The sequence below is a fragment of the Cervus elaphus genome, chromosome 6, assembly GCF_910594005.1.
Source record: "Cervus elaphus chromosome 6, mCerEla1.1, whole genome shotgun sequence".
NCBI lineage: Eukaryota > Metazoa > Chordata > Mammalia > Artiodactyla > Cervidae > Cervus > Cervus elaphus.
The window spans coordinates 14518926-14541592 of NC_057820.1; the positions used below are offsets into that span (position 1 = coordinate 14518926).

The 22667-nt window shown below is 38.3% G+C and overlaps 1 protein-coding gene across 2 annotated transcripts in view; it reads right to left on the reverse strand.

Moving 5' to 3' along the window:
• NUDT9 (nudix hydrolase 9) overlaps positions 1 to 22667 on the reverse strand; it is a 49688-nt gene that overhangs the window by 20187 nt on the left and 6834 nt on the right. For both annotated transcript variants that reach the window (XM_043906233.1, XM_043906232.1), the window contains exons 2-4: positions 22007 to 22243; positions 4067 to 4162; positions 277 to 363 (exon numbers count right to left, since the gene is read on the reverse strand). In XM_043906233.1, the coding sequence (XP_043762168.1) occupies positions 277 to 363; positions 4067 to 4162; positions 22007 to 22243 (420 nt within the window). The remainder of the gene's footprint in view (positions 1 to 276; positions 364 to 4066; positions 4163 to 22006; positions 22244 to 22667) is intronic.

The window sequence follows — 22667 nt, forward strand, 5'->3', positions numbered from 1 at the left end:
ACAAATGCGGAACCCACGCATAAGATGAGTCAACCGTACTGTTCCATTTTATGTAAGCGGCCTGAACATCTACAGATTTTGCTACCTGCTTGAGGCACAAGGGCCTCTTCTAGAGCCAAGCCCCTAAAATACCAAGGGATAACTAGATATATAAACACATGCATATGCATACATATATTTGCATATGCATATGATGGACATGTAAAAACATGGTTAGTGTCTATATTTTTCCAATTACTTGTCTCTTTGTTACTGAAATGTGTTTTTAGCTCTTACCTGGTTATGATGGGATCTGCAGCATGATTGGGGCCCCATCGCCCCAAAAGCCCCCGGCCAACCAGTCCAGTCCGTCCTGCAGGATTTCTGGAAAAACAAAAAACCATAAAACCAACTGAATGTACTCATCTTTTTGAATCAAACTTGATATGGCCCAAAACAAGGTACTAAGAGGGAAATAAGATCTCCACACAAATCCAGTAGCTCTGCTACGTAGTTGACACTCAAAGTACATATTTCTTTACAGTGTTATTTAACTTTTCTTTCATGCCTGGGCTTGATCCAGGAGGAGGATCTCATTTCCAAAGTTGTTTTAAATCTGAAAGGCTGAAATGCTCTGCACCTAATCACAGTCTAACTCTGCAACAGCAACATTTTATCCAGTATATTCACACTTCTCTTCCCTTTCTCATCATCCTCTTTTCATACTCCACTCTCTTACAACCGGTCTCACTCATATGGTTTTGATTACATTTTAAAGTCCATTTTTTTCATAGTGGGTTCTAGATTTTTCTTATCAGTAATAGATATTGTGTAGCATATGAGGGTTTCCCAGGAGGTGCTAGTGGTAAAGAACCTGCCTGCTAATGAAGGCAGATATAAGAGACACAGGTTCCATCCCTGGGTCAGGAAGATCCCCTGGAGAAGGGCATGGCAACCCAACTCTAGTATACTTGCCTGGAGAATCCCATGGACAGAGGAGCCTGGCGGGCTAGAGTCCATAAAGGCTGCACAGAGTTGGACATGACTAAAGCAACGTAGCCCACAGCACACAGCATATAACGAAGTAAAAAAACTTAATATTTCAAGATTTCAAATATACCAAATTTAAATTTTAAAAACAATTTTATAAAAATGCCAACAACTAACCTAATGCCACAACCCAATATTTAAAAGTCTATCAGATAAACAGGGCACACTCACACCTGAGTAATTTTCTTCCAGTCAATATTCCTTACATGTTTAACTTTCATTATGTAAAATGAAATGCCCTAATCTGCAATCTTATCTATTTAATATCTTTGGTCCTCCCAGTATGTGAAAGTAAATAAACAACTTGTCAGATTTTCCCTTTCAGCTTTTGTTTTTAAACTATTTTTTTATTTATGGTTGTACTGGGTCTTTGTTGCTGCAAGGGCTTTCTCCAGTTGCTGCAAGCAGGGGCTACTCTCCTCTGCAGTGCTCAGGCTCCTCATTTCAGTGGCTTCTCTTATGGCGGAGCATGGGCTCGAGGTACGGGAGCTCCAGTGGCTGCAACATGTGGGCTCAGAAGTTGTGGGTCACAGGTTTAGTTGCTCCACAGCATTTGGGATCTTCCTGGACCAGGGATCCAAATCATGTTCCCTGCACTGGCAGGCGGATTCTCAACCACTACACCCTCAGGGAAGTCCCAGCCACTCTTTTTTTATTTTGCTCTTCATTGCGACTGTTATGAAAATTGAGTCACTTTATATTGTTTTATACTGGACTCAGAAATATTTCAGCAAGACATGCAAATAAAAACAGAAAGGCAAGACACTTGGCCAGGTTGCAATTATTCTACTTTTCAAATTCAGAAGGAGGGGCAGGGTGGTCAGTAACTATGTTTTATTCCATGTAACCATACACCCTTGAATACAAACGATCAAGGCCAATATTAAGAGTTTTTATAGATGACCAAGCCTGTAACTGATAAAATAGAAGCTGCAGAAAAGACATATAGATTACCCTACTGCCTGAGCAACAGAGAAAGTTATTTGCAGAAAAAACAAAAGCAAAGACAACATATAAAGGAAAGCAGACGTAAGGCAGAAAGACAGTTTTAATGGATTTCCAAACTCTACCCCTTTCCTTAAGTTAGCTGCATTTCTGCTTTGGATTCCTGACATGATTCTATAGGCCTGGAGTAAAGTTCACTTTTTTACTCAGGCAAGCTAGAGCTGGTTTCCGTTAGTCAGAGTCTTGACTAAAACAATAGGCTATCTTTCCTTTGCCTTTCCTGTCCTTTTATATGTGTATATATCTTCTAATATATTTTGCCCAGAAGAGAACTTAAGGAGTAAGTCAATGAAAGGCAAGTTTGACTTGAAAAGACTCAATAACACAGAAAAGTGAGTAAGCTATGAACAAAGAAAGAATTTAGCAAAACTGAAAGACCAGGTTGGTGTGAGAGGAGCACTACTATTTCCTTGCTTTAGAAGAACTAAAAATATTTTTAGCTTTTGCAACATTTCTACAAGGTGATAAGTATGATTACCAAATCTGTGATTTTTCTACTGTTTTGTTGGAGGCGAGCTAATTTTTACATTTCTTCCTTTTATGATGACTTAAGAAAAACTGAAAATTTTTGAGTTGTGTAGAAAAATCACTTTTAAAAGTACAAAAAGAGGGATTTCCTGGTGATCCAGTGGTTAAGACTCCATGCTTCCACTGGGCACGGGTTTGATCCCTAGTTGGTGAACTAAGATTCCCACATTCCACCCACTTGCCACATGACATGGCCAAGAGAAAAAAGCAATATTAAATTGTTAGGTTGTTTTTATTTTTACTCTTACATATTTGGATAAATCCTTAACAGTATTACCTCATTTTATAAATAATCACTGAAATACAATTCTTAATCCTTTCCTTCTGATAATTTATTCTATTACAGTTGACCCTTGAACAATGCTTCCATATAAACTTATAGTCTCCGTCTGTACCCACAGTTCCCCTGTATCTGTGGTTCCACATTCAAAATATTCAATCAAACTCAGATGGAGTAGTGTTGTAATATTTACTACTGAAAAAGAATCCATGTATAAGTGGGCCTGTGTATTTCAAGCCCCATTTTGTTCAAGAGTCAACTGTTATTATTTCTATTTCAAGGTAAAGTTATAAGAAAATGCATTCAATTCCTTCCAGCACTTACTCACCATATGCAAACTACTTGCATTTTCTCTACTTATCTGTAAATAGAACTAAAAATATCCACCCACAGGGTTATTATCATGATTTAATTAGATCACATGTATAAATTCTTCCAGACAAGGTCTGGCATATACAAGCCCTCAATAAATGTTAATTATATTGATAAAATAAAATGTGTATTTTAAGGCAGGGCAAAAAAATTTAGACATAAAATTTCTGGGTCCATCTGGGCCTCTCCAAGCATCCCTAATGTGCAGTGAATCTGCACATTAATCAGACCTCCTCAAAGATGAGAGTGCTTTCTTGACCACAAAGATTATTATTTTCCCTTTCTTCTGACACTAGCAATGTAACTTCTTAAAAGAACAGCATGCTTTCCCAACTCTGCCAGGGGTCATGGTGACTCACTGCTTGCTTTGTACATGCTTACCTGGACTATGTATCTTTGGGGAACCTTATGTAAAATATCAGTATCTTACCCCATTTTGATGTACAATCCTTTGTCTAGAAAATGTGTATGACTACACCTTCTAACAGGTCTTCCCTGGTGGCTCAGTGGTAAAGAAGCCACCTGCTAATGAAGGAGATGTGGGTTCGATCCCTGGGTCAGGAGGCTCCCCCTTCTTGCTTGGGAAATCCTAAGGACAGAAGAGCCTGGAGGGCTCTGAGGTCACAAAAGAGTTCACCACGACTTAGCGACTAAACAACAACAGTATCTTCTAACAGGTGGAACATTTCTCAGAGCTTCCTGAGAGTCTGTCTTCCAAGTTGTAACTCTTAGTTTGGTTTACATAAAATTTGCTTTTTTCTTCTTACCTTGATTGTTAAGTGAATTTTCATTGACAATTATTTTCTACCTTTTAAAGACCCATTATTGTAAGATGCCCACCCCAGTACCTACCTAGGTCTTCCATTTTCAACCTCATACAGGCCATTCTGGCTCTTTCTCTCAACCTGCCCATCCTTTTCATTAAACTTGGGAGAGAAGTTGCTTTCACTGTAATGAGAATACCAATGCAAAATAAGAAATAATGATCCAATACTACCAACAGCTTAATAATGCCAGCCAGTTAGTTATAACAACCAGTATCCTTGAAACTAAATTTTTAGTTACAAACTTAGTTTTCATTTACAAACTCATCAACTCCTTCAAAACACCTTCTGGCAAAAATTTTTTGTTTAATCAAAAGACCTTATAAGACAAGAAGGTATGTTGTAACCCCTGTGGGGAAGGATTAATGGCAGGCAAATTGGAGCTGCTCCTACATACTACAGAAAAGAACACATTACTATCAGCAAAGCGGATTTGTCTGTGGGCACAATATGGCAATTACTAGTTCCTATCAATAAATACTTCTAAAAATAAGATTCCTTCTGACATTTTGCTGTTTCTACTGTTTCAAAGTAATTTTAATGTCTTCTAATGTACACTGATTAATATCTGTATCAAAGTAAAACCCACAAAACATGAAAACACCCCACAAACTTCATAATAACCATGATGCAGATTAAAATAGATATAATAAGCTGTTTTAATCTACCATGATGTAGATTAAAACAGATGTAAACTGGAACTACTCCAGATCTTGATCTGGACACGGATCTGGATTAGAGAGTTAGATAAATATAAAATCTAACTGAGCTACACCTGCACACCTAAGAAATGTATAGTTTACTGCATTTATGTCACACTCAATAAAAATATTTTTTAAAAGCTATAAACTACTTTCTTCACCATTATGAAACTGCTGACATAATTGCACTGACAGTGAATAAAGAGTTATATAGCACTGGATAGTTCACGGGCAGTTCTGACACAAGTTTCACTTTCTTTCTTGCTTTAATTCCAGTAAGCAAGAGCATAGAAATATTTGTGCTCTGTTTTGGAAATAGTTTACAACTTGAATGATCCAGGCATTTTCCCAAGACTTCTAACATACCTATAAAATTAAACGGTAAAAGTCATAAAATTACAAAACCAGAGTTACAATGTTCTTGGGCCTCTAGAAATTCACCATTAAATGTGGAATCTTAAAATCAAACAAACAAAAAAATGGTACAAATGAACTTACTTACAAAACAAAAATAGAGTCACAGATGTAGAAAATAAACTTATGGCTACCAAGGTGGGGAGGGAGGATAAACTGGGAGACTGGGACTGACATATACACATTGCTATGTCTAAAACAGAAAACTAATAAGAACTCTCTAATACAGCACAGGGAACTTCATTCAGTACTCTGTAATGACCTAACGGGAACAGAATCTAAAAAACAGTGAATATACGTATATATATAACTGATTCAAACCAGCCAATCCTAAAGGAAATCAGTCCTGAATATTCATTGGAAGGACTGATGCTGAAGCTGAAGCTCCAGCTCCAATACTTCAACCACCTGATGAGAAGAACTGACTCATTGGAAAAGAACCTGATGCTGGGAAAGATTGAGGGTAGGAGAAGGGGACGACAGAGATGAGATAGTTGGATGGCATCACCGACTTGATGGACATGAGCTTGAGCAAGCTCTGGGAATTGGTAATGGACATGGAGGCCTAGTGTGCCACAATCCATGGGGTAACAAAGAGTTGGACATGACTGAGCAACTGAACTGAACTGATAACTAACACAATACTGTAAATCAACAATATTCCATTAAAATTTTTTAACATAAAAGAAACTAAATAAACATTGAATGCTAGTTAATGAAATACTTGTTGAAGTATACAGGCAGAGATGTACCAATATATCAAAAATCAAGATGGATGAAGGAGGGATAGATGGATATATATGTGATGAAGTATAATAAAATGGTAATAAGAAAATCAAAGTGGTGAGTTATGACTGTCCCTTGTAAAGTTCTTTCAAATTTCCTGTATGTTGGAAATGTTTCAGAAAAAAATTTTAGATAAAGAGAGCCATTTTCTGGGGGGGGGGGGGGGGAAAGCATGAATCTAGTTATAATTTAAACATTAACATTAGTAAGGCTTGATTTAGACAGTGATACAAATTTAACTTAGAAAAAATAAATTGAATAAAACAGAGGAAGACTCATTCAGTCATCCTCTACTTATATTGCATAGCACCCCTTGTAACGTCACTAATTCTAACTGTGCATGTGTATGTATAATGTACATGTAAATATATATTAATACATCCTCTAAAATGAGGGAAATGGAACTCATTTACAGGTAATAATTTCTCCACAAGTTGGCTTCATGATTAATTAACAACCCAAATATTATGACAAACATATCTTTGGATTAAATAAGGAAACTGTGGGTCAAAATCAAGTCACAGCAATATGTGACTGGTAAAGTTTAACAATCTAATGAACTAATACTAGATCAACCCAACTAGCAAAAATTTTTATTTAACTGACTAAACAATGCCTTGAGAGGACTATCATTTACAATTAAATCAAACTTCTAAAATATTCCAAAACTAGAGTGGCCATTTAGCAGAGTAGTTAAGGGCATAAATTCTAAAGTCATTCTGAGTTCAAGTCCAAGCTATCCCCTCTACTAGCTCCATGACCATATGTAAAGGACAAAGTTTCTGTGCTTCCATTTTTTGTGTGTTTTTTCTTTCCTATAAAGAAGAAATAACAACCCTGTCTGCCTTCCAGAATAGTTATAAGAATGAAACAATGTTTATAAAACATTTAGTACAGTGCCTAGCTTGTAGTCATACATTTTACAAATCTATCATTATATTTCTCAAAAGAAACATAAATATAAAATGTGAATCAACACAGCACTTCTCTGAATTTAGTCCAAGTATTTATTTTAATCAGGGTATACCTGCTTTACAATGTTGTACAACAAAACAAATCAGCCATATGTATACATATACCCACTCCCTCTTGGGCCTCTCTCCCACCCCCTCCCATCCCACACATCTACGTCACCACAGAGCTCTGAGCTGAGTTCCCTGTGCGCTACAGCAGCTTCCCACTAGCTATCTATTTTACACGTGGTAGTATATATAGGTCAATCCCAACCTCTCAATTCACCCCACTTCCCCTTCCCCACCAGGCCGTGTCCACATGTCCGTTCTCTACATTTGCGTCTCTATTTCTGCTTTGTAAAATAAGATCACCTATACCATTTTCCTGTATTCCACATACATGCATTAATATACAATACTTTTTTCTTTCTGACTTACTTCACTCTATGACAGACTCTAGGTCCATCCATATCTCCATGAATGTTACCCAATTTTGTTCATTTTTATGGCTGAGTAATATTTCCTGCATATATGTACCACATCTTCATTATTCATTAATCTGTAGTTGCACATCTAGGTTGCTTTCATGTCCTGGCTAACGTAAATAGTGCTGCAATGAACACTGGGGTGCATGTGTCTTTTTGAATTATGGTCATATGATAGTCCTTTCTCAGTTACTTTCTTTTTTTTTTTTTTTCTTAAATTTTTTTATTAGTTGGAGGCTAATTACTTCACAACATTTCAGTGGGTTTTGTCATACATTGATATGAATCAGCCATAGATTTACACTTATTCCCCATCCCGATCCCCCCTCCCATCTCCCTCTCCACCCGATTCCTCTGGGTCTTCCCAGTGCACCAGGCTGGAGCACTTGTCTCATGCATCCCACCTGGGCTGGTGATCTGTTTCACCATAGATAGTATACATGCTGTTCTTTTGAAACATCCCACCCTCACCTTCTCCCACAGAGTTCAAAAGTCTGTTCTGTATTTCTGTGTCTCTTTTTCTGTTTTGCATATAGGGTTATTGTTACCATCTTTCTAAATTCCATATATATGTGTTAGTATGCTGTAATGTTCTTTATCTTTCTGGCTTACTTCACTCTGTATAAGGGGCTCCAGTTTCATCCATCTCATTAGGACTGGTTCAAATGAATTCTTTTTGACGGCTGAGTAAAATTCCATGGTGTATATGTACCACAGCTTCCTTATCCATTCATCTGCTGATGGGCATCTAGGTTGCTTCCATGTCCTGGCTATTATAAACAGTGCTGCGATGAACATTGGGGTGCATGTGTCTCTTTCAGATCTGGTTTCCTCAGTGTGTATGCCCAGAAGTGGTATTGCTGGGTCATATGGCAGTTCTATTTCCAGTTTTTTAAGGAATCTCCACACTGTTTTCCATAGTGGCTGTACTAGTTTGCATTCCCATCAACAGTGTAAGAGCGTTCCCTTTTCTCCACAGCCTCTCCAGCATTTATTGCTTGTAGACTTTTGGATAGCAGCCATCCTGACTGGTGTGTAATGGTACCTCACTGTGGTTTTGATTTGCATTTCTCTAATAATGAGTGATGTTGAGCACCTTTTCATGTGTTTGTTAGCCATCTGTATGTCTTCTTTGGAGAAATGTCTGTTTAGTTCTCTGGCCTATTTTTTGATTGGGTCATTTATTTTTCTGGAATTGAGCTGCAGGAGTTGCTTGTATATTTTTGAGATTAATCCTTTGTCTGTTTCTTCATTTGCTATTATTTTCTCCCAATCTGACGGCTGTCTTTTCACCTTACTTATAGTTTCTTTTCTAGTGCAAAAGCTTTTAAGTTTCATTAGATCCCATTTGTTTAGTTTTGCTTTTATTTCCAATATTCTGGGAGGTGGGTCATAGAGGATCTTGCTGTGATTTATGTCGGAGAGTGTTTTGCCTATGTTCTCCTCTAGGAGTTTTATAGTTTCTGGTCTTACATTTAGATCTTTAATCCATTTTGAGTTTATTTTTGTGTATGGTGTTAGAAAGTGTTCTAGTTTCATTCTTTTACAAGTGGTTGACCAGTTTTCCCAGCACCACTTGTTAAAGAGGTTGTCTTTTTTCCATTGTATATCCTTGCCTCCTTTGTCAAAGATAAGGTGTCCATAGGTTCGTGGATTTATCTCTGGGCTTTCTATTCTGTTCCATTGGTCTATATTTCTGTCTTTGTGCCAGTACCACACTGTCTTGATGACTGTGGCTTTGTAGTAGAGTCTGAAGTCAGGCAGGTTGATTCCTCCAGTTCCATTCTTCTTTTTCAAGATTACTTTGGCTATTCGAGGTTTTTTGTATTTCCATACAAATTGTGAAATTCTTTGGTCTAGTTCTGTGAAAAATACCGTTGGCAGCTTGATAGGGATTGCATTGAATCTATAGATTGCTTTGGGTAGAATAGCCATTTTGACAATATTGATTCTTCCAATCCATGAACACGGTATGTTTCTCCATCTGTTTGTGTCCTCTTTGATTTCTTTCATCAGTGTTTTATAGTTTTCTATGTATAGGTCTTTTGTTTCTTTAGGTAGATATACTCCTAAGTATTTTATTCTTTTTGTTGCAATGGTGAATGGTATTGTTTCCTTAATTTCTCTTTCTGTTTTTTCATTGTTAGTATATAGGAATGCAAGGGATTTCTGTGTGTTAATTTTATATCCTGCAACTTTACTATATTCATTGATTAGCTCTAGTAATTTTCTGGAAGAGTCTTTAGGGTTTTCTATGTAGAGGATCATGTCATCTGCAAACAGTGAGAGTTTCACTTCTTCTTTTCCTATCTGGATTCCTTTTACTTCTTTTTCTGCTCTGATTGCTGTGGCCAAAACTTCCAACACTATGTTGAACAGTAGTGGTGAGAGTGGGCACCCTTGTCTTGTTCCTGATTTCAGGGGAAATGCTTTCAATTTTTCACCATTGAGGGTGATGCTTGCTGTGGGTTTGTCATATATAGCTTTTATTATGTTGAGGTATGTTCCTTCTATTCCTGCTTTTTGGAGAGTTTTAATCATAAATGAGTGTTGAATTTTGTCAAAGGCTTTCTCTGCATCTATTGAGATAATCATATGGTTTTTATCTTTCAATTTGTTAATGTGGTGTATTACATTGATTGATTTGCGGATATTGAAGAATCCTTGCATTCCTGGGATAAAGCCCACTTGGTCGTGGTGTATGATTTTTTTAATATGTTGTTGGATTCTGTTTGCTAGAATTTTGTTAAGGATTTTTGCATCTATGTTCATCAGTGATATTGGCCTGTAGTTTTCTTTTTTTGTGGCATCTTTGTCAGGTTTTGGAATTAGGGTGATGGTGGCCTCATAGAATGAGTTTGGAAGTTTACCTTCTTCTGCAATTTTCTGGAAGACTTTGAGTAAGGTAGGTGTTAGCTCTTCTCTAAATTTTTGGTAGAATTCAGCTGTGAAGCCATCTGGTCCTGGGCTTTTGTTTGCTGGAAGATTTTTGATTACAGTTTCGATTTCCTTGCCTGTGATGGGTCTGTTAAGATCTTCTATTTCTTCCTGGTTCAGTTTTGGAAAGTTATACTTTTCTAAGAATTTGTCCATTTCATCCAAGTTGTCCATTTTATTGGCATAGAGCTGCTGGTAGTAGTCTCTTATGATCCTTTGTATTTCAGTGTTGTCTGTTGTGATCTCTCCATTTTCATTTCTAATTTTGTTAATTTGGTTCTTCTTTGTTTCTTAATGAGTCTTGCTAATGGTTTGTCAATTTTGTTTATTTTTTCAAAAAACCAGCTTTTAGCTTTGTTGATTTTTGCTATGGTCTCTTTAGTTTCTATTGCATTTATTTCTGCCTTAATTTTTAAGATTTCTTTCCTTCTGCTAACCCTGGGGTTCTTCATTTCTTCCTTCTCTAATTGCTTTAGGTGTAGAGTTAGGTTATTTATTTGGCTTTTTTCTTGTTTCTTGATATAAGCCTGTAATGCTATGAACCTTCCCCTTAGCACTGCTTTTACAGTGTCCCATAGGTTTTGGGTTGTTGTGTTTTCATTTTCATTCATTTCTATACATATTTTGATTTCTTTTTTGATTTCTTCTATGATTTGTTGGTTATTCAGAAGTGTGTTATTTAGCCTCCATATGTTTGAATTTTTAACAATTTTTTTCCTGTAATTGAGATCTAATCTTACTGCACTGTGGTCAGAAAAGATGACTGGAATGATTTCAATTTTTTTGAATTTTCCAAGACTAGATTTATGGCCCAGGATGTGATCTATTCTGGAGAAGGTTCCGTGTGCACTTGAGAAAAAGGTGAAGTTGCTTGTTTTGGGGTGAAATGTCCTATAGATATCAATTAGGTCTAGCTGGTCCATTGTGTCATTTAAAGTTTGTGTTTCCTTGTTAATTTTCTGTTTAGTTGATCTATCCATAGTTGTGAGTGGGGTATTAAAGTCTCCCACTATTATTGTGTTACTATTAATTTCCTCTTTCATACTCGTTAGTGTTTGCCGTACATATTGCGGTGCTCCTATGTTGGGTGCATATATATTTATAATTCTTGGATTGATCCTTTGATCATTATGTAGTGTCCTTCTTTGTCTCTTTTCACAGCTTTTATTTGAAAGTCTATTTTATCTGATATGAGTATTGCGACTCCTGCTTTCTTTTGGTCTCCATTTGCATGAAATATTTTTTTCCAGCCCTTCACTTTTAGTCTGTATGTGTCTCTTGTTTTGAGGTGGGTCTCTTGTAGACAGCATATATGGGGGTCTTGTTTTTGTATCCATTCAGCCAATCTTTGTCTTTTGGTTGGGGCATTCAACCCATTTACATTTAAGGTAATTATTGATAGGTGTGGTCCCGTTGCCATTTACTTTGTTGTTTTGAGTTCACGTTTATACAACCTTTCTGCATTTCCTGTCTAGAGAAGATCCTTTAGCATTTGTTGAAGAGCTGGTTTGGTGGTGCTGAATTCTCTCAGCTTTTGCTTATCTGTAAAGCTTTTGAGTTCTCCTTCATATCTGAATGAGATCCTTGCTGGATACAGTAATCTAGGTTGTAGGTTATTCTCTTTCATTACTTTCAGGACATCCTGCCATTCCCTTCTGGCCTGGAGGGTTTCTATTGATAGGTCAGCTGTTATCCTTATGGGAATCCCTTTGTGTGTTATTTGTTGTTTTTCCCTTGCTGCTTTTAATATTTGTTCTTTGTGTTTGATCTTTGTTAGTTTGATTAATATGTGTCTTGGGGTGTTTCGCCTTGGGTTTATCCTGTTTGGGACTCTCTGGGTTTCTTGGACTTGAGTGGCTATTTCCTTCCCCATTTTAGGGAAGTTTTCAGCTATTATCTCCTCGAGTATTTTCTCATGGCCTTTCTTTTTGTCTTCTTCTTCTGGAACTCCTATGATTCGAATGTTGGGGCGTTTCACAGTGTCCCAGAGGTCCCTGAGGTTGTCCTCATTTCTTTTGATCCTTTTTTCTTTTTTCCTCTCTGCTTCATTTATTTCCACCATTTTATCTTCTACCTCACTTATCCTATCTTCTGCCTCCGTTATTCTACTCTTGGTTCCCTCCAAAGTGTTTTTGATCTCATTCATTGCATTATTCATTTTTAATTGACTCTTTTTTATTTCTTCTAGGTCTTTATTAAACAATTCTTGTATCTTTTCAATCTTTGTCTCCAGGCTATTTATCTGTAACTCCATTTTGTTTTCAAGATTTTGGATCATTTTTATTATCATTATTCTAAATTCTTTTTCAGGTAGATTCCCTATCTCCTCCTCTTTTGTTTGACTTGGTGGGCATTTTTCATGTTCCTTTACCTGTTGGGTATTTCTCTGCCTTTTCATCTTGTTTAGATTGCTGTGTCTGGAGTGGACTTTCTGTATTCTGGAGGTCTGTGGTTCCTTTTTATTGTGGAGGATTTACCCAGTGGGTGGGGTTAGACGATTGGCTTGTCAAGGTTTCCTGGTTAGGGAAGCTTGCGTCAGTGTACTGGTGTGTGGAACTTGATTTCTTCTTTTTGGAGAGCAATGGAGTGCCCAGTAATGAGTTTTGAGATGGGTCTATGTGTTAGGTGTGACCTTGGGCAGCCTGTATGTTGACATTCGGGGCTATGTTCCTGTGTTGCTGGAGAATTTGCGTGGTATGTCTTGCTCTAAAACTTACTGGCTCTTGGGTGGTGGTTGGTTTCAGTGTAGGTATGGAGGCTTTTGGACGGTCACTTATTGCTTAAAGTTCCATGTAGTCAGGAGTTTTCTGGTGTTCTCAGGTTTTGGGCTTAAGTTTCCTGCCTCTGGATTTCAGTTTTATTCTTCCTATAGTCTCAGGACTTCTCCAACTATACAGCACTGATAATAAAACTTCTAGGTTAATGGCGAAAAGATTCTCCCCTGTTAGGGACACCCAGAGAGGTTCACAGAGTTACATGAACAGGAGAAAAGGGAGGAGGGAGATAGAGATGAGCAGGAGGAGAAAAAGGGGGACTCAAGAGGAGAGAGACAGATCTACGCAGCTGTCTTTTCCCAGAGTGTTCTCCGTATCTCAGACACCTACAAGGATTCACAGAATTGGATTGGGAAGAGAAGGGGAAAGGAGGAAATAGAGGTGTTCTGAGGTAGAAAACAGAGAGTCAAGATTGGGAGAGAATAATCTTCGGTTTAAAGATAGGGCTTCTCTTTTTTTTTTTGGTAAGGTTATAGTGTAGTGAAAATGAAAATGAAGAGTAGTAGAGGAGTACTAGAGGACTTTAAAAGAAATAAGAGAAAAAGAAAAATAGAAAATAAAACAGAAAACGGAAAGGAAAAAAAAGAAGAAAAAAGAAAAAAAAAAGAAAAAAAAGAAAAAAAAAAACAAAAAAAAAAAGAAAGAAAGAAAAAAAAAATTTTTTTTTCCCCCTAATTAAAAAAATCATAAAAATCTATGTAAATGAAAGTTAAGGAGTAATGGGGGAGTAATAGGGAATTTTAAAGGAAAATAAAAGAGAAAAAATAAAAAAGAAAAAATATAAAAAGAAAAAAAAATTTTTTTTTTTTTCCCTTACTTAGAAAAAAAAAAGTAAAAATATATCTAGGAGTTTCTCTGGAGCTGCTGCGGTCAGTGTGGGTTCGGCTCAGTTTCAGATAGCTCCTCGTTCCAGCTTACACTTCTCGATATCTACAGGGCCCTTCCGGTGAAGTCGGTGTTTTCTACAGGGATTTTAATCTGTTGCACCAGTCCCTTCTGAAGCGGTTCCCTTTCTTTATTTGGCTTCTGTTTGCCGGTCTCTTCAGAGCCTCATTTCCGCCCTGACACAGGCGGGCGGAGGTGGACTCTTATTCAGTTAGCTAGTTCCGTTGCGCTAATGGGAGGGGCTGACGCTTCGGGGATGGGCTGGCGCTGCCGGGAGGGGCTGACGCTGCGGGGAGGGGCTGGCCCTGCGGGGGCGGGCTGGCGCTGCCGGGAGGGGCTGACGCTGCTTTCTCCGTCTGCGCTGCTCAGGCTCCTGGCTGTTCTATATGGAGCGCGCCCCGCGCTGCGCTAGGTTCCAGCCCTCTGGTGTTACACAAAAGCGCGGAAGGAAAAGCTGCGCCTGCTCTCTGTGCCTTCCCCGTCAGAGCGGTCCAGGCAGCGAGGGGCTTGATGGGCGCACTATCCCCAGGTGTGGCACACTCACTCCCTTCCGTGGACCCAGTCTCAGTTTCCGCTGACGCCAGTCGGGTGCGCGTGCCTTCCGCCCTCTGCGTCCCCAGCCCCAGTCCCCGCCCGCGCCGGTCGGGTGCCTGCGCCCTGTGTCTCGCCGCGACCTTCCCCTCCCCCCTGCCTCCTGCCTCCCGCGGGGCTGGGCGGGTCCGCAGCCTGCGACCTCTTCTTGGGACTTTCTCCGTCCCTTTGTTCTGCGAACGGCCGGCAGTGTGTTCCGGCCGGTTAATTTTCTCTCTTTTGGTCTCCCACAGTTCAAGTTGGCACCTCACAGAAGCTCCCTCCGATTGTCCTCAGGGCACTCAGGCCCGGACCCTAGCCCAAGCAAGGCCGCCTAAGACTCCCTTCCCGGGACGGGTCTCCGTCCTTAGCTCTTTTGTCTCACTTTTTGTCTTTTATATTTTGTCCTACCTCCTTTCGAAGACAATGGTCTGCTTTTCTGGGCTCCTGATGACCTCAGCTAGCGATCAGAAGTTGTTTTGTGAGGTTTGCTCTGCATTCAGTTATTCTTTTGATGAATTTGTAGGAGAGAAAGTGGTCTCCCCGTCCTATTCCTCCGCCATCTTGGCTCCTCTCTCAGTTACTTTCATTTGCAAATATTTTCTCCCATTCTAAGGTGGTTTTTTCATCTCATTTATAGTTTTCCTTTCTGTACAAAAGCCCTTAAGTTTAATTAGGTCCCATTTGTTTATTTTAGTTTTTATTTTCCTTATTCTAGGAAGTGGGTCAAAAAAGATACTGCTGTGGTTTATGTCAAAGAATGTTCTTCTTATGTTTTCCTCTAAGAGTTGTATAGGTGTCTGGTCTTATACTTAGATCTTTACTCCATGTTGAGTTTTCTTTTTATATATGGTGTTAGGGAGTGTTCTCATTTCATTCTTTTACATGTAGCTGTCCAGTTTTCCCAGTACCACTTATTGAAAAGACTCTTTTCTCCATTGAATATTCTTCCCTTCTTTGTCATAGATTAGGTGACCATAGATATGTGGGTTTATCTTTGGGATTTCAATCCTGTCCCATTGATCTATATTTCTGTTTTTGTGCCAATACCATACTGTCCTGATGACTGTAGCTTTATAGTATAGTCTGAAGTCAGGGAGCCTGATAACTCCAGTTCTGTTTTTCTTTCTCAAGATTGCTTTGGTATCTGGGGTCTTTTATGGATCCACAAAAACTGTAAAAAGTTTTTTGTTCTAATTCTGTGAAAAAGTCCATTGGTAATCTGATAGGGAGTGTACTGAATCTATAGACTTATATTAGGGAAATTAAAATGGAGGAAGTCTTGTGCAGACATCAGAAGGAGGAGAGCAGGCCTCTGATCTACCTGGATACTATAAAGATTCTGAGCTTGCCTGCAAGGAAAGCAAGTCAGGTGGCACTTTAGATAAGACAGGGAATGGGTCTTAGATTCTCTTAAGCCCCTGAGGGTCTGGCCAATTCCCCCAACCCTAGCTCCCACCTCCAGGGTCTAAGAAATTGGCTCCTCTGTCCATGGAATCTCCAGGCAAGAATACTAGAGTGGGTAGCCATTCCCTTCTCCAGGGGATCTCCCCATCCAGGGATTGAACCCAGGTCTCCCACATTGCAGGTAGATTCTTTACTGCCTGAAACACTTTCCCTACCCCTTATGACTCACAGGTGAAACAAACAGCAAAAAGTTAAAGTAAAGCCAGAACTGCATTTCTGTGGACAAAATGATGATGATATCAGTTTGCTGCTTGGGATTGTCCCCAAAACTGCAATCTGAAGTCTCACACCACCTGGGACTTTATCCCAATTAGGACTCCAGACTGCTGTTAATGAGGGACTTACCAGCACTGTCTAGGTCTGGAGGTTGGTTGGCCCAAATTTGGTGATGTATATGCTATTACTTTTCTCTTTGTGTCTATTTCTCTTCTTTTAATGACTGTATACTGAAACTAAGTCAAATAACCTTCTATTAAATACTGAAATTGTTTGTGTGATGCATGGTTTCTTTGGTTAATAAATCCTTCAAAACTAAAATGAAAGTAAAACTTTCATCAAAACTACTGCTTTAGGTAGTATAGTCATTTTCATGATATTGATTCTTCCAACCCAAGAACATGGTATATCTCTCCATCTGTTTGTGTCATCTTTGATTTCTTTCATAAATCAAAGAAATCTTTGATTTCTTTCTTATAGTTTTCTGAACACAGGACTTTTTCATGTACCTCCTCGAAAGTAAAAGTGTTAGTCACTCAGTCGCGTCCAACTCTTTGTGACCCCCATGGACTATAGCCTGCCAGGCTCCTCTGTTCATGGGAATTCTCTAGGCAAGAATACTGGAGTGGGTTGCCATTCCTTTCTCCAGGGGATCTTCCTGACTTAGGAATTGAACCCAGGTCTCCTGCATTACAGGCAGATTCTTTTACCGTCTGAGCCACCAGGGAAGTCTTTTACCCCCTCAGGTAGGTTCATTCTTAGGTATTTTATTCTTTCTGTTGTAATAGTAACTGGAATTATTTAATTTCTCTTTCTGATCTCTCATTGTTAGTATATAGGAATGCAAGAGATTTCTGTGCATTAATTTTGTATCCTGCAATTTTACCAAATTCATTGATTAGCTCTAATTTTCTGGTGGCATCTTCAGGATTTTCTATATATAGTCATATCATCCACAAACAGTGACAGTTTCATTTCTTCTTTTCAATTTGTATTCCTTTTATTTCTTTTTTTTCTGACTGCCACAGTTAGGACTTCCAAAACTATACTGAATAATAATGGCAAGAGTGGACATCCTTGTCTTGTTCCTGACCTTAAAGGAAATGCTTTCAGTTCTTAACCACTGATGTTTGCTGTGGGTTTGTCATGTATGGCCTTTATTATGGTGAGGTAGGTTCCCCCTATGCCCACTTTCTGGAGAGTTTTTATCATAAATGGGTGTTGAATTTTGTCAAAAGCTTTTCTGCATTTATTGAGATGATCCTATGTTTTTTATTCTTTAACTTGTTAACATGGTGTACCACATTGATTGACTTACATATATTAAGGAATCCTTGCATCCCTTGGAAAAATTCCACTTGACCAGGGTGTATGATTCTTTTAATGTGTTGCTAGTATTTTGTTGAAGATTTTGACAACTATGTTTATCAGTGATATTGGTCTGCAATTTTCTTTTTTCGTGTATCTTTGTCTGGTTTTGGTATCAGGGAGATGATGGCCTAGCAGAATGAGCTTGGGAGTGTTCTATAATTTTTTGGGAGAGTCTAAGAAGGATAAATGTTATCTCTTCTCTAAATGCTTGCTAGATTTCACCTATGAAGCCATCTGGTCTGGACTGTTGTTTGTTGGACAATTTTTAACTGCAGTTTCAATTTCATTACTTGTGATTGTCTATATTTTCTATTTCTTCCTGCTTCAGTCCTGGGAGACTGTACCTTTCTAAGAATTTGTCCATTTCTTCCAAGTTGTCCACTTTTTTGGCATAGAGTTGCTTATAGTAGTCTCTAATGATTCTTTGTATTTCTGGGGTGTCGGTTGTAGTTTCTCTTTTTTCATTTCTAATTTCATTGATTTGAATCCTTTTTTTTTTTTTTTTTTTTGGATGAGTCTGGCTAAAAGTTTATTGATTTTATCTTCTCAAAGAACCAGCTTTTAGTTTCACTGATTTTTGCTATTGTTTTCTTCATTTCTATTTCATTTATTTCTGCTCTGCCTATGATTTATTTCCTTCTACTAACTTTGGGTTTTATTTGCTCTTCTTGGTCTAGCCACTTTAGGTATAATGTTAGGTTGTTCACTGGAGATTTTTCTCATTTCTTGAGGAAGAACTGAATTGCTATTAGCTTCCCCCTTAGGATTGCTTTTACTGCATCCCGTGGTTTTGAGTCATCCTGATTTCACTGTCATTTGTTTCTATGTATTTTTTTATTTCCTCTTTGATTTCTTCATTGATCTCTTCATTATTCAGTAGTCTATTATTTAGCCTCCATGTGCTCATGTTTTTACAGTTTATTTTTTCCTGTAATTGATTTCTAATCTCATAGTGTTGTAGTCACAAAACATGCTTGATACAATTTCAATTTCCTTAAATTTACCAAGGCTTGATTTGTGACCCAAGTTATGATCTATCCTGGAGAATATTCCATGTGCACTTGAGATGAAAGTATATTCTGCTGCTTTCAGATGGAATGTCCTATAAATATCAATTAATTCTATCTGGTCTATTGTGTCATTAAAGCTTGTGTTTTCTTATTTATTTTCTGTCTGGATAATCTGTTCATTGGTGGAAGTGGGGTATTAAAGTCTCCCACTATTATTGTGTTGCGCCATTTTCCCCTTTTAGGGCTGCTAGCATTTGCTTTATGTATTGAGGTGCTCCTATATTGGGGGCAGAAATATTTATAATTGTTATATCTCCTTTTTGGATTGATACCTTGATTATTATGTAGCATTCTTGTTTCTTGTAACAGTCTTTATTTTAAAGTCTTGTTTATCTGATAGAAATACTGCTACTCCAGCCTTTTTTTTACTTCCATTTGCATGGAATATCTTTTTGCAACCTCTCATTTTCAGTCTGTGTCTCTGGGTCTGAAGTGGGTCTCCTTTAGATACCATATATACAGGTCTTGTTTTTGTATTCATTCAGCCATTCTACCTCTAATCAAAATGTTTCTGCTTGAGTTTTTTGTTTCCTTCTTTCTTCTCTCCTTTATCTATCCCTTTCCTATCTTCTCACACAGGTCAAATTTTATCATCATCTTGTTGTTAGTAATCCAGAAAAACTTTCTGAAAAACATTTTCACTATTCAAACACAAGTCTAGCTATGTTGGAAAATAACCACAAAAGATGTTATTGATAACCCAAGCGAAAGAAATGAAAACAGAAACTACCACTTGTCATTTCATAAAATAAAAAACTCCATGATAAAATAGATTTACCTATTTGGAAAGATCATCATCAGTTCAGTTCAGTTCAGTTCAGTCGCTCAGTCGTGTCCAACTCTTTGCAACCCCATGAACCACAGCACACCAGGCCTCCCTGTCCATCACCAACTCCCGGAGTTCACCCAAACCCATGTCCATCAAGTCGGTGACGCCATGCAACCATCTCATCCTCTGTCGTCCCCTTCTCCTCTTGCCCTCAATCTTTCCCAGCATCAGGATCTTTTCCAATGAGCCAGCTCTTCGCATCAGGTGGCCAAAGTACTGGAGTTTCAGCTTCAGCATCAGCCCTTCCAATGAACATCCAGGACTGATCTCCTTTAAGATGGACTGGTTGGGTCTCCTTGCAATCCAAGGGACTCTCAAGAGTCTTCTCCAACACCACAGTTCAAAAGCATCAATTCTTCAGCACTCAGCTATCTTTATAGTCCAATTTTCACATCCACACATGACTACTGGAAAAACCATAGTCTTGACTAGACAGAGCTTTGTTGGCAAAGTAATGTCTCTGCTCTTTAATATGCTGTGTAGGTTGGTCATAACTTTCCTTCCAAGGAGTAAGCATCTTTTACTTTCATGGCTACAATCACCATCTGCATTGATGGGACCAGATGCCATGATCTTAGTTTTCTGAATGTTGAGTTTTAAGCCAACTTTTTCACTCTCCTCTTTCACTTTCATCAAGAGGCTCTTTAGTTCTTCCTCGCTTTCTGCCATAAGGGTGGTGTCATCTGCATATCTGAGGTTATTGATATTTCTCCCAGCAATCTTGACTCCAACTTGTGCTTCCTCCAGCCCAGCATTTCTCATGATGTACTCTGCATATAAGTTAAATAAGTAGGGTGACAATATACAACCTTGACGTACTTCTTTTCCTATTTGGAACCAGTCTGTTGTTCCATGTCCAGTTCTAACTGTTGCTTCCTGACCTGCATACAGGTTTCTCAAGAGGCAGATCAGGTGGTCTAGTATTCCCATCTCTTTCAGAATTTTCCACAGTTTATTATGATCCACACAGTCAAAGGCTTTGGCATAGTCAATAAAGCAGAAATAGATCTTTTTCTGGAACTCTCTTGCTTTTTCAATGATCCAACAGATGTTGGCAATTTGATCTCTGATTCCTCTGCCTTTTCTAAAACCAGCTTGAACATCTGCAAGTTCACGGTTCATGTATTGCTGAAGCCTGACTTGGAGAATTTTAAGCATCATTTTACTAGCGTGTGAGATGAGTTCAATTGTGCGGTAGTTTGAGCATTCTTTGGCATTGCCTTTCTTTGGGATTAGAATGAAAGCTGACCTTTTCCGGTCCTGTGGCCACTGCTGAGTTTTCCAAATTTGCTGGCATATTGAGTGCAGCACTTTCACAGCATCATCTTTCAGGATTTGAAATAGCTCAACTGGAATTCCATCACTTCCACTAGCTTTGCTTGTAGTGACACTTCCTAAGGTCCACTTGACTTCACATTCCAGGATGTCTGGCTCTAGGTGAGTGATCACACCTTCGTGATTATCTGGGTTGTGAAGATCTTTTTTGTATAGTTCCTCTGTGTATTCTTGCCACCTCTTCTTAATATCTTCTGCTTCTGTTAGGTGGATACTATTTCTGTCCTTTATTGAGCCCATCTTTGTATGAAATGTTCCCTTGGTATCTTTAAGTTTCTTGAAGAGATCTTTAGTCTTTCCCATTCTATTGTTTTCCTCTATTTCTTTGCATTGATTGCTGAGGAAGGCTTTCTTATCTCTCCTTGCTATTCTTTGGAACTCTGCATTCAAATGGGTATATCTTTCCTTTTCTCCTTTGCTTTTCACTTCCCTTGTTTTCACAGCTATTTGTAAGGCCTCCTCAGACAACCATTCTGCTTTTTTGCATTTCTTTTTCTTGGGGATGGTCTTGATTCCTGTCTCCTGTACAATGTCACAAACCTCCATCCATAGTTCATCAGGCACTCTGTCTATCAGATCTAGTCCCTTAAATCTATTTCTCACTTCCACTGTATAGTCATAAGGGATTTGATTTAGGTCATACCTGAATGGTCAGTGGTCTTCTCCACTTTCTTCAATTTCAGTCTGAATTTGGCAATAAGGAATTCATGATCTGAGCCACAGTCAGCTCCCGGTCTTGTTTTTGCTGACTGTATAGAGCTTCTCCATCTTTGGCTGCAAAGAACATAATCAATCTGATTTCAGTGTTGACCATCTGGTCATGTCCACGTGGAGAGTCTGTCTTCTCTTGTGTTGTTGGAAGAAGGTGTTTGCTATGACCAGTGCGTTCTCTTGGCACAACTCTATCAGCCTTTGCCGTGCTTCATTCTATACTCCAAGGCCAAATTTGCCTGTTACTCCAAGTGCTTCTTAACTTCCTACTTTTGCATTCACCCCCAAAAGAATAAATAAACATGAATTGAATAGCTTTGGCAAAAATTCAAGTAAATGTGGAAACAGTTAAAGTCAAGCAGTAGATAAAAATTATTTTTCTGCTATCAAATGACAATTTACAAATACAACCATTACCTTCTCCAAAAGTCTCCTACCCAGCTAACACCAGGTAATTTACTCACCTGATCTGAGGATCTGCCCACCGAGGTCCAGCCAGGACAGAAACTGCAGTGTATTCCACAGGATTATAGTCACGCCACTCAACAAACCAGCCCACTTTATCATTAGGAACCTGGCTGCGTTGAACTTTTGAACCTGGATAAGGAGATGTCCGAGCCTTGTTGTGGGAATGTTTGGTACCATGAAAACCAGACATCATGTTGGAATTAACATGAAATCTGCAGGATAAAAGTGAGTTTCTGACAGGAAAAAAAAGAAAAATGTTTTATGTCAGTACAAAATACTTAACTTAAGAACCTAATTCACAGTCTCTAAAATACAACTTTTCAATTTCAAAGACTTAAAAATCAGAAAATCCTAATTTGATGTATACTGGAATAAAGGTCCAATATCTGTGAAACTGTTTATAAACATAAAAATATTGCTAAATCTTACTAATTGAAACTTACAGAGTTTATTTTAGCTAAGAAAAAGGGACAGAAGTTTACTTTTGTTAGCACAAATGATGGAGAAGATAATTTTATAATAAAAATTCAACCATAAAAACAAATATAAAGAAAGACTATTAAAGCCTACAGGAAGGAATCCATTTTTAAGAAAATAATAAGCTAATGCTCTAAGACAGCAGTCCCCAAGCTTTTTGGCACAAGGAACTGGTCTTGT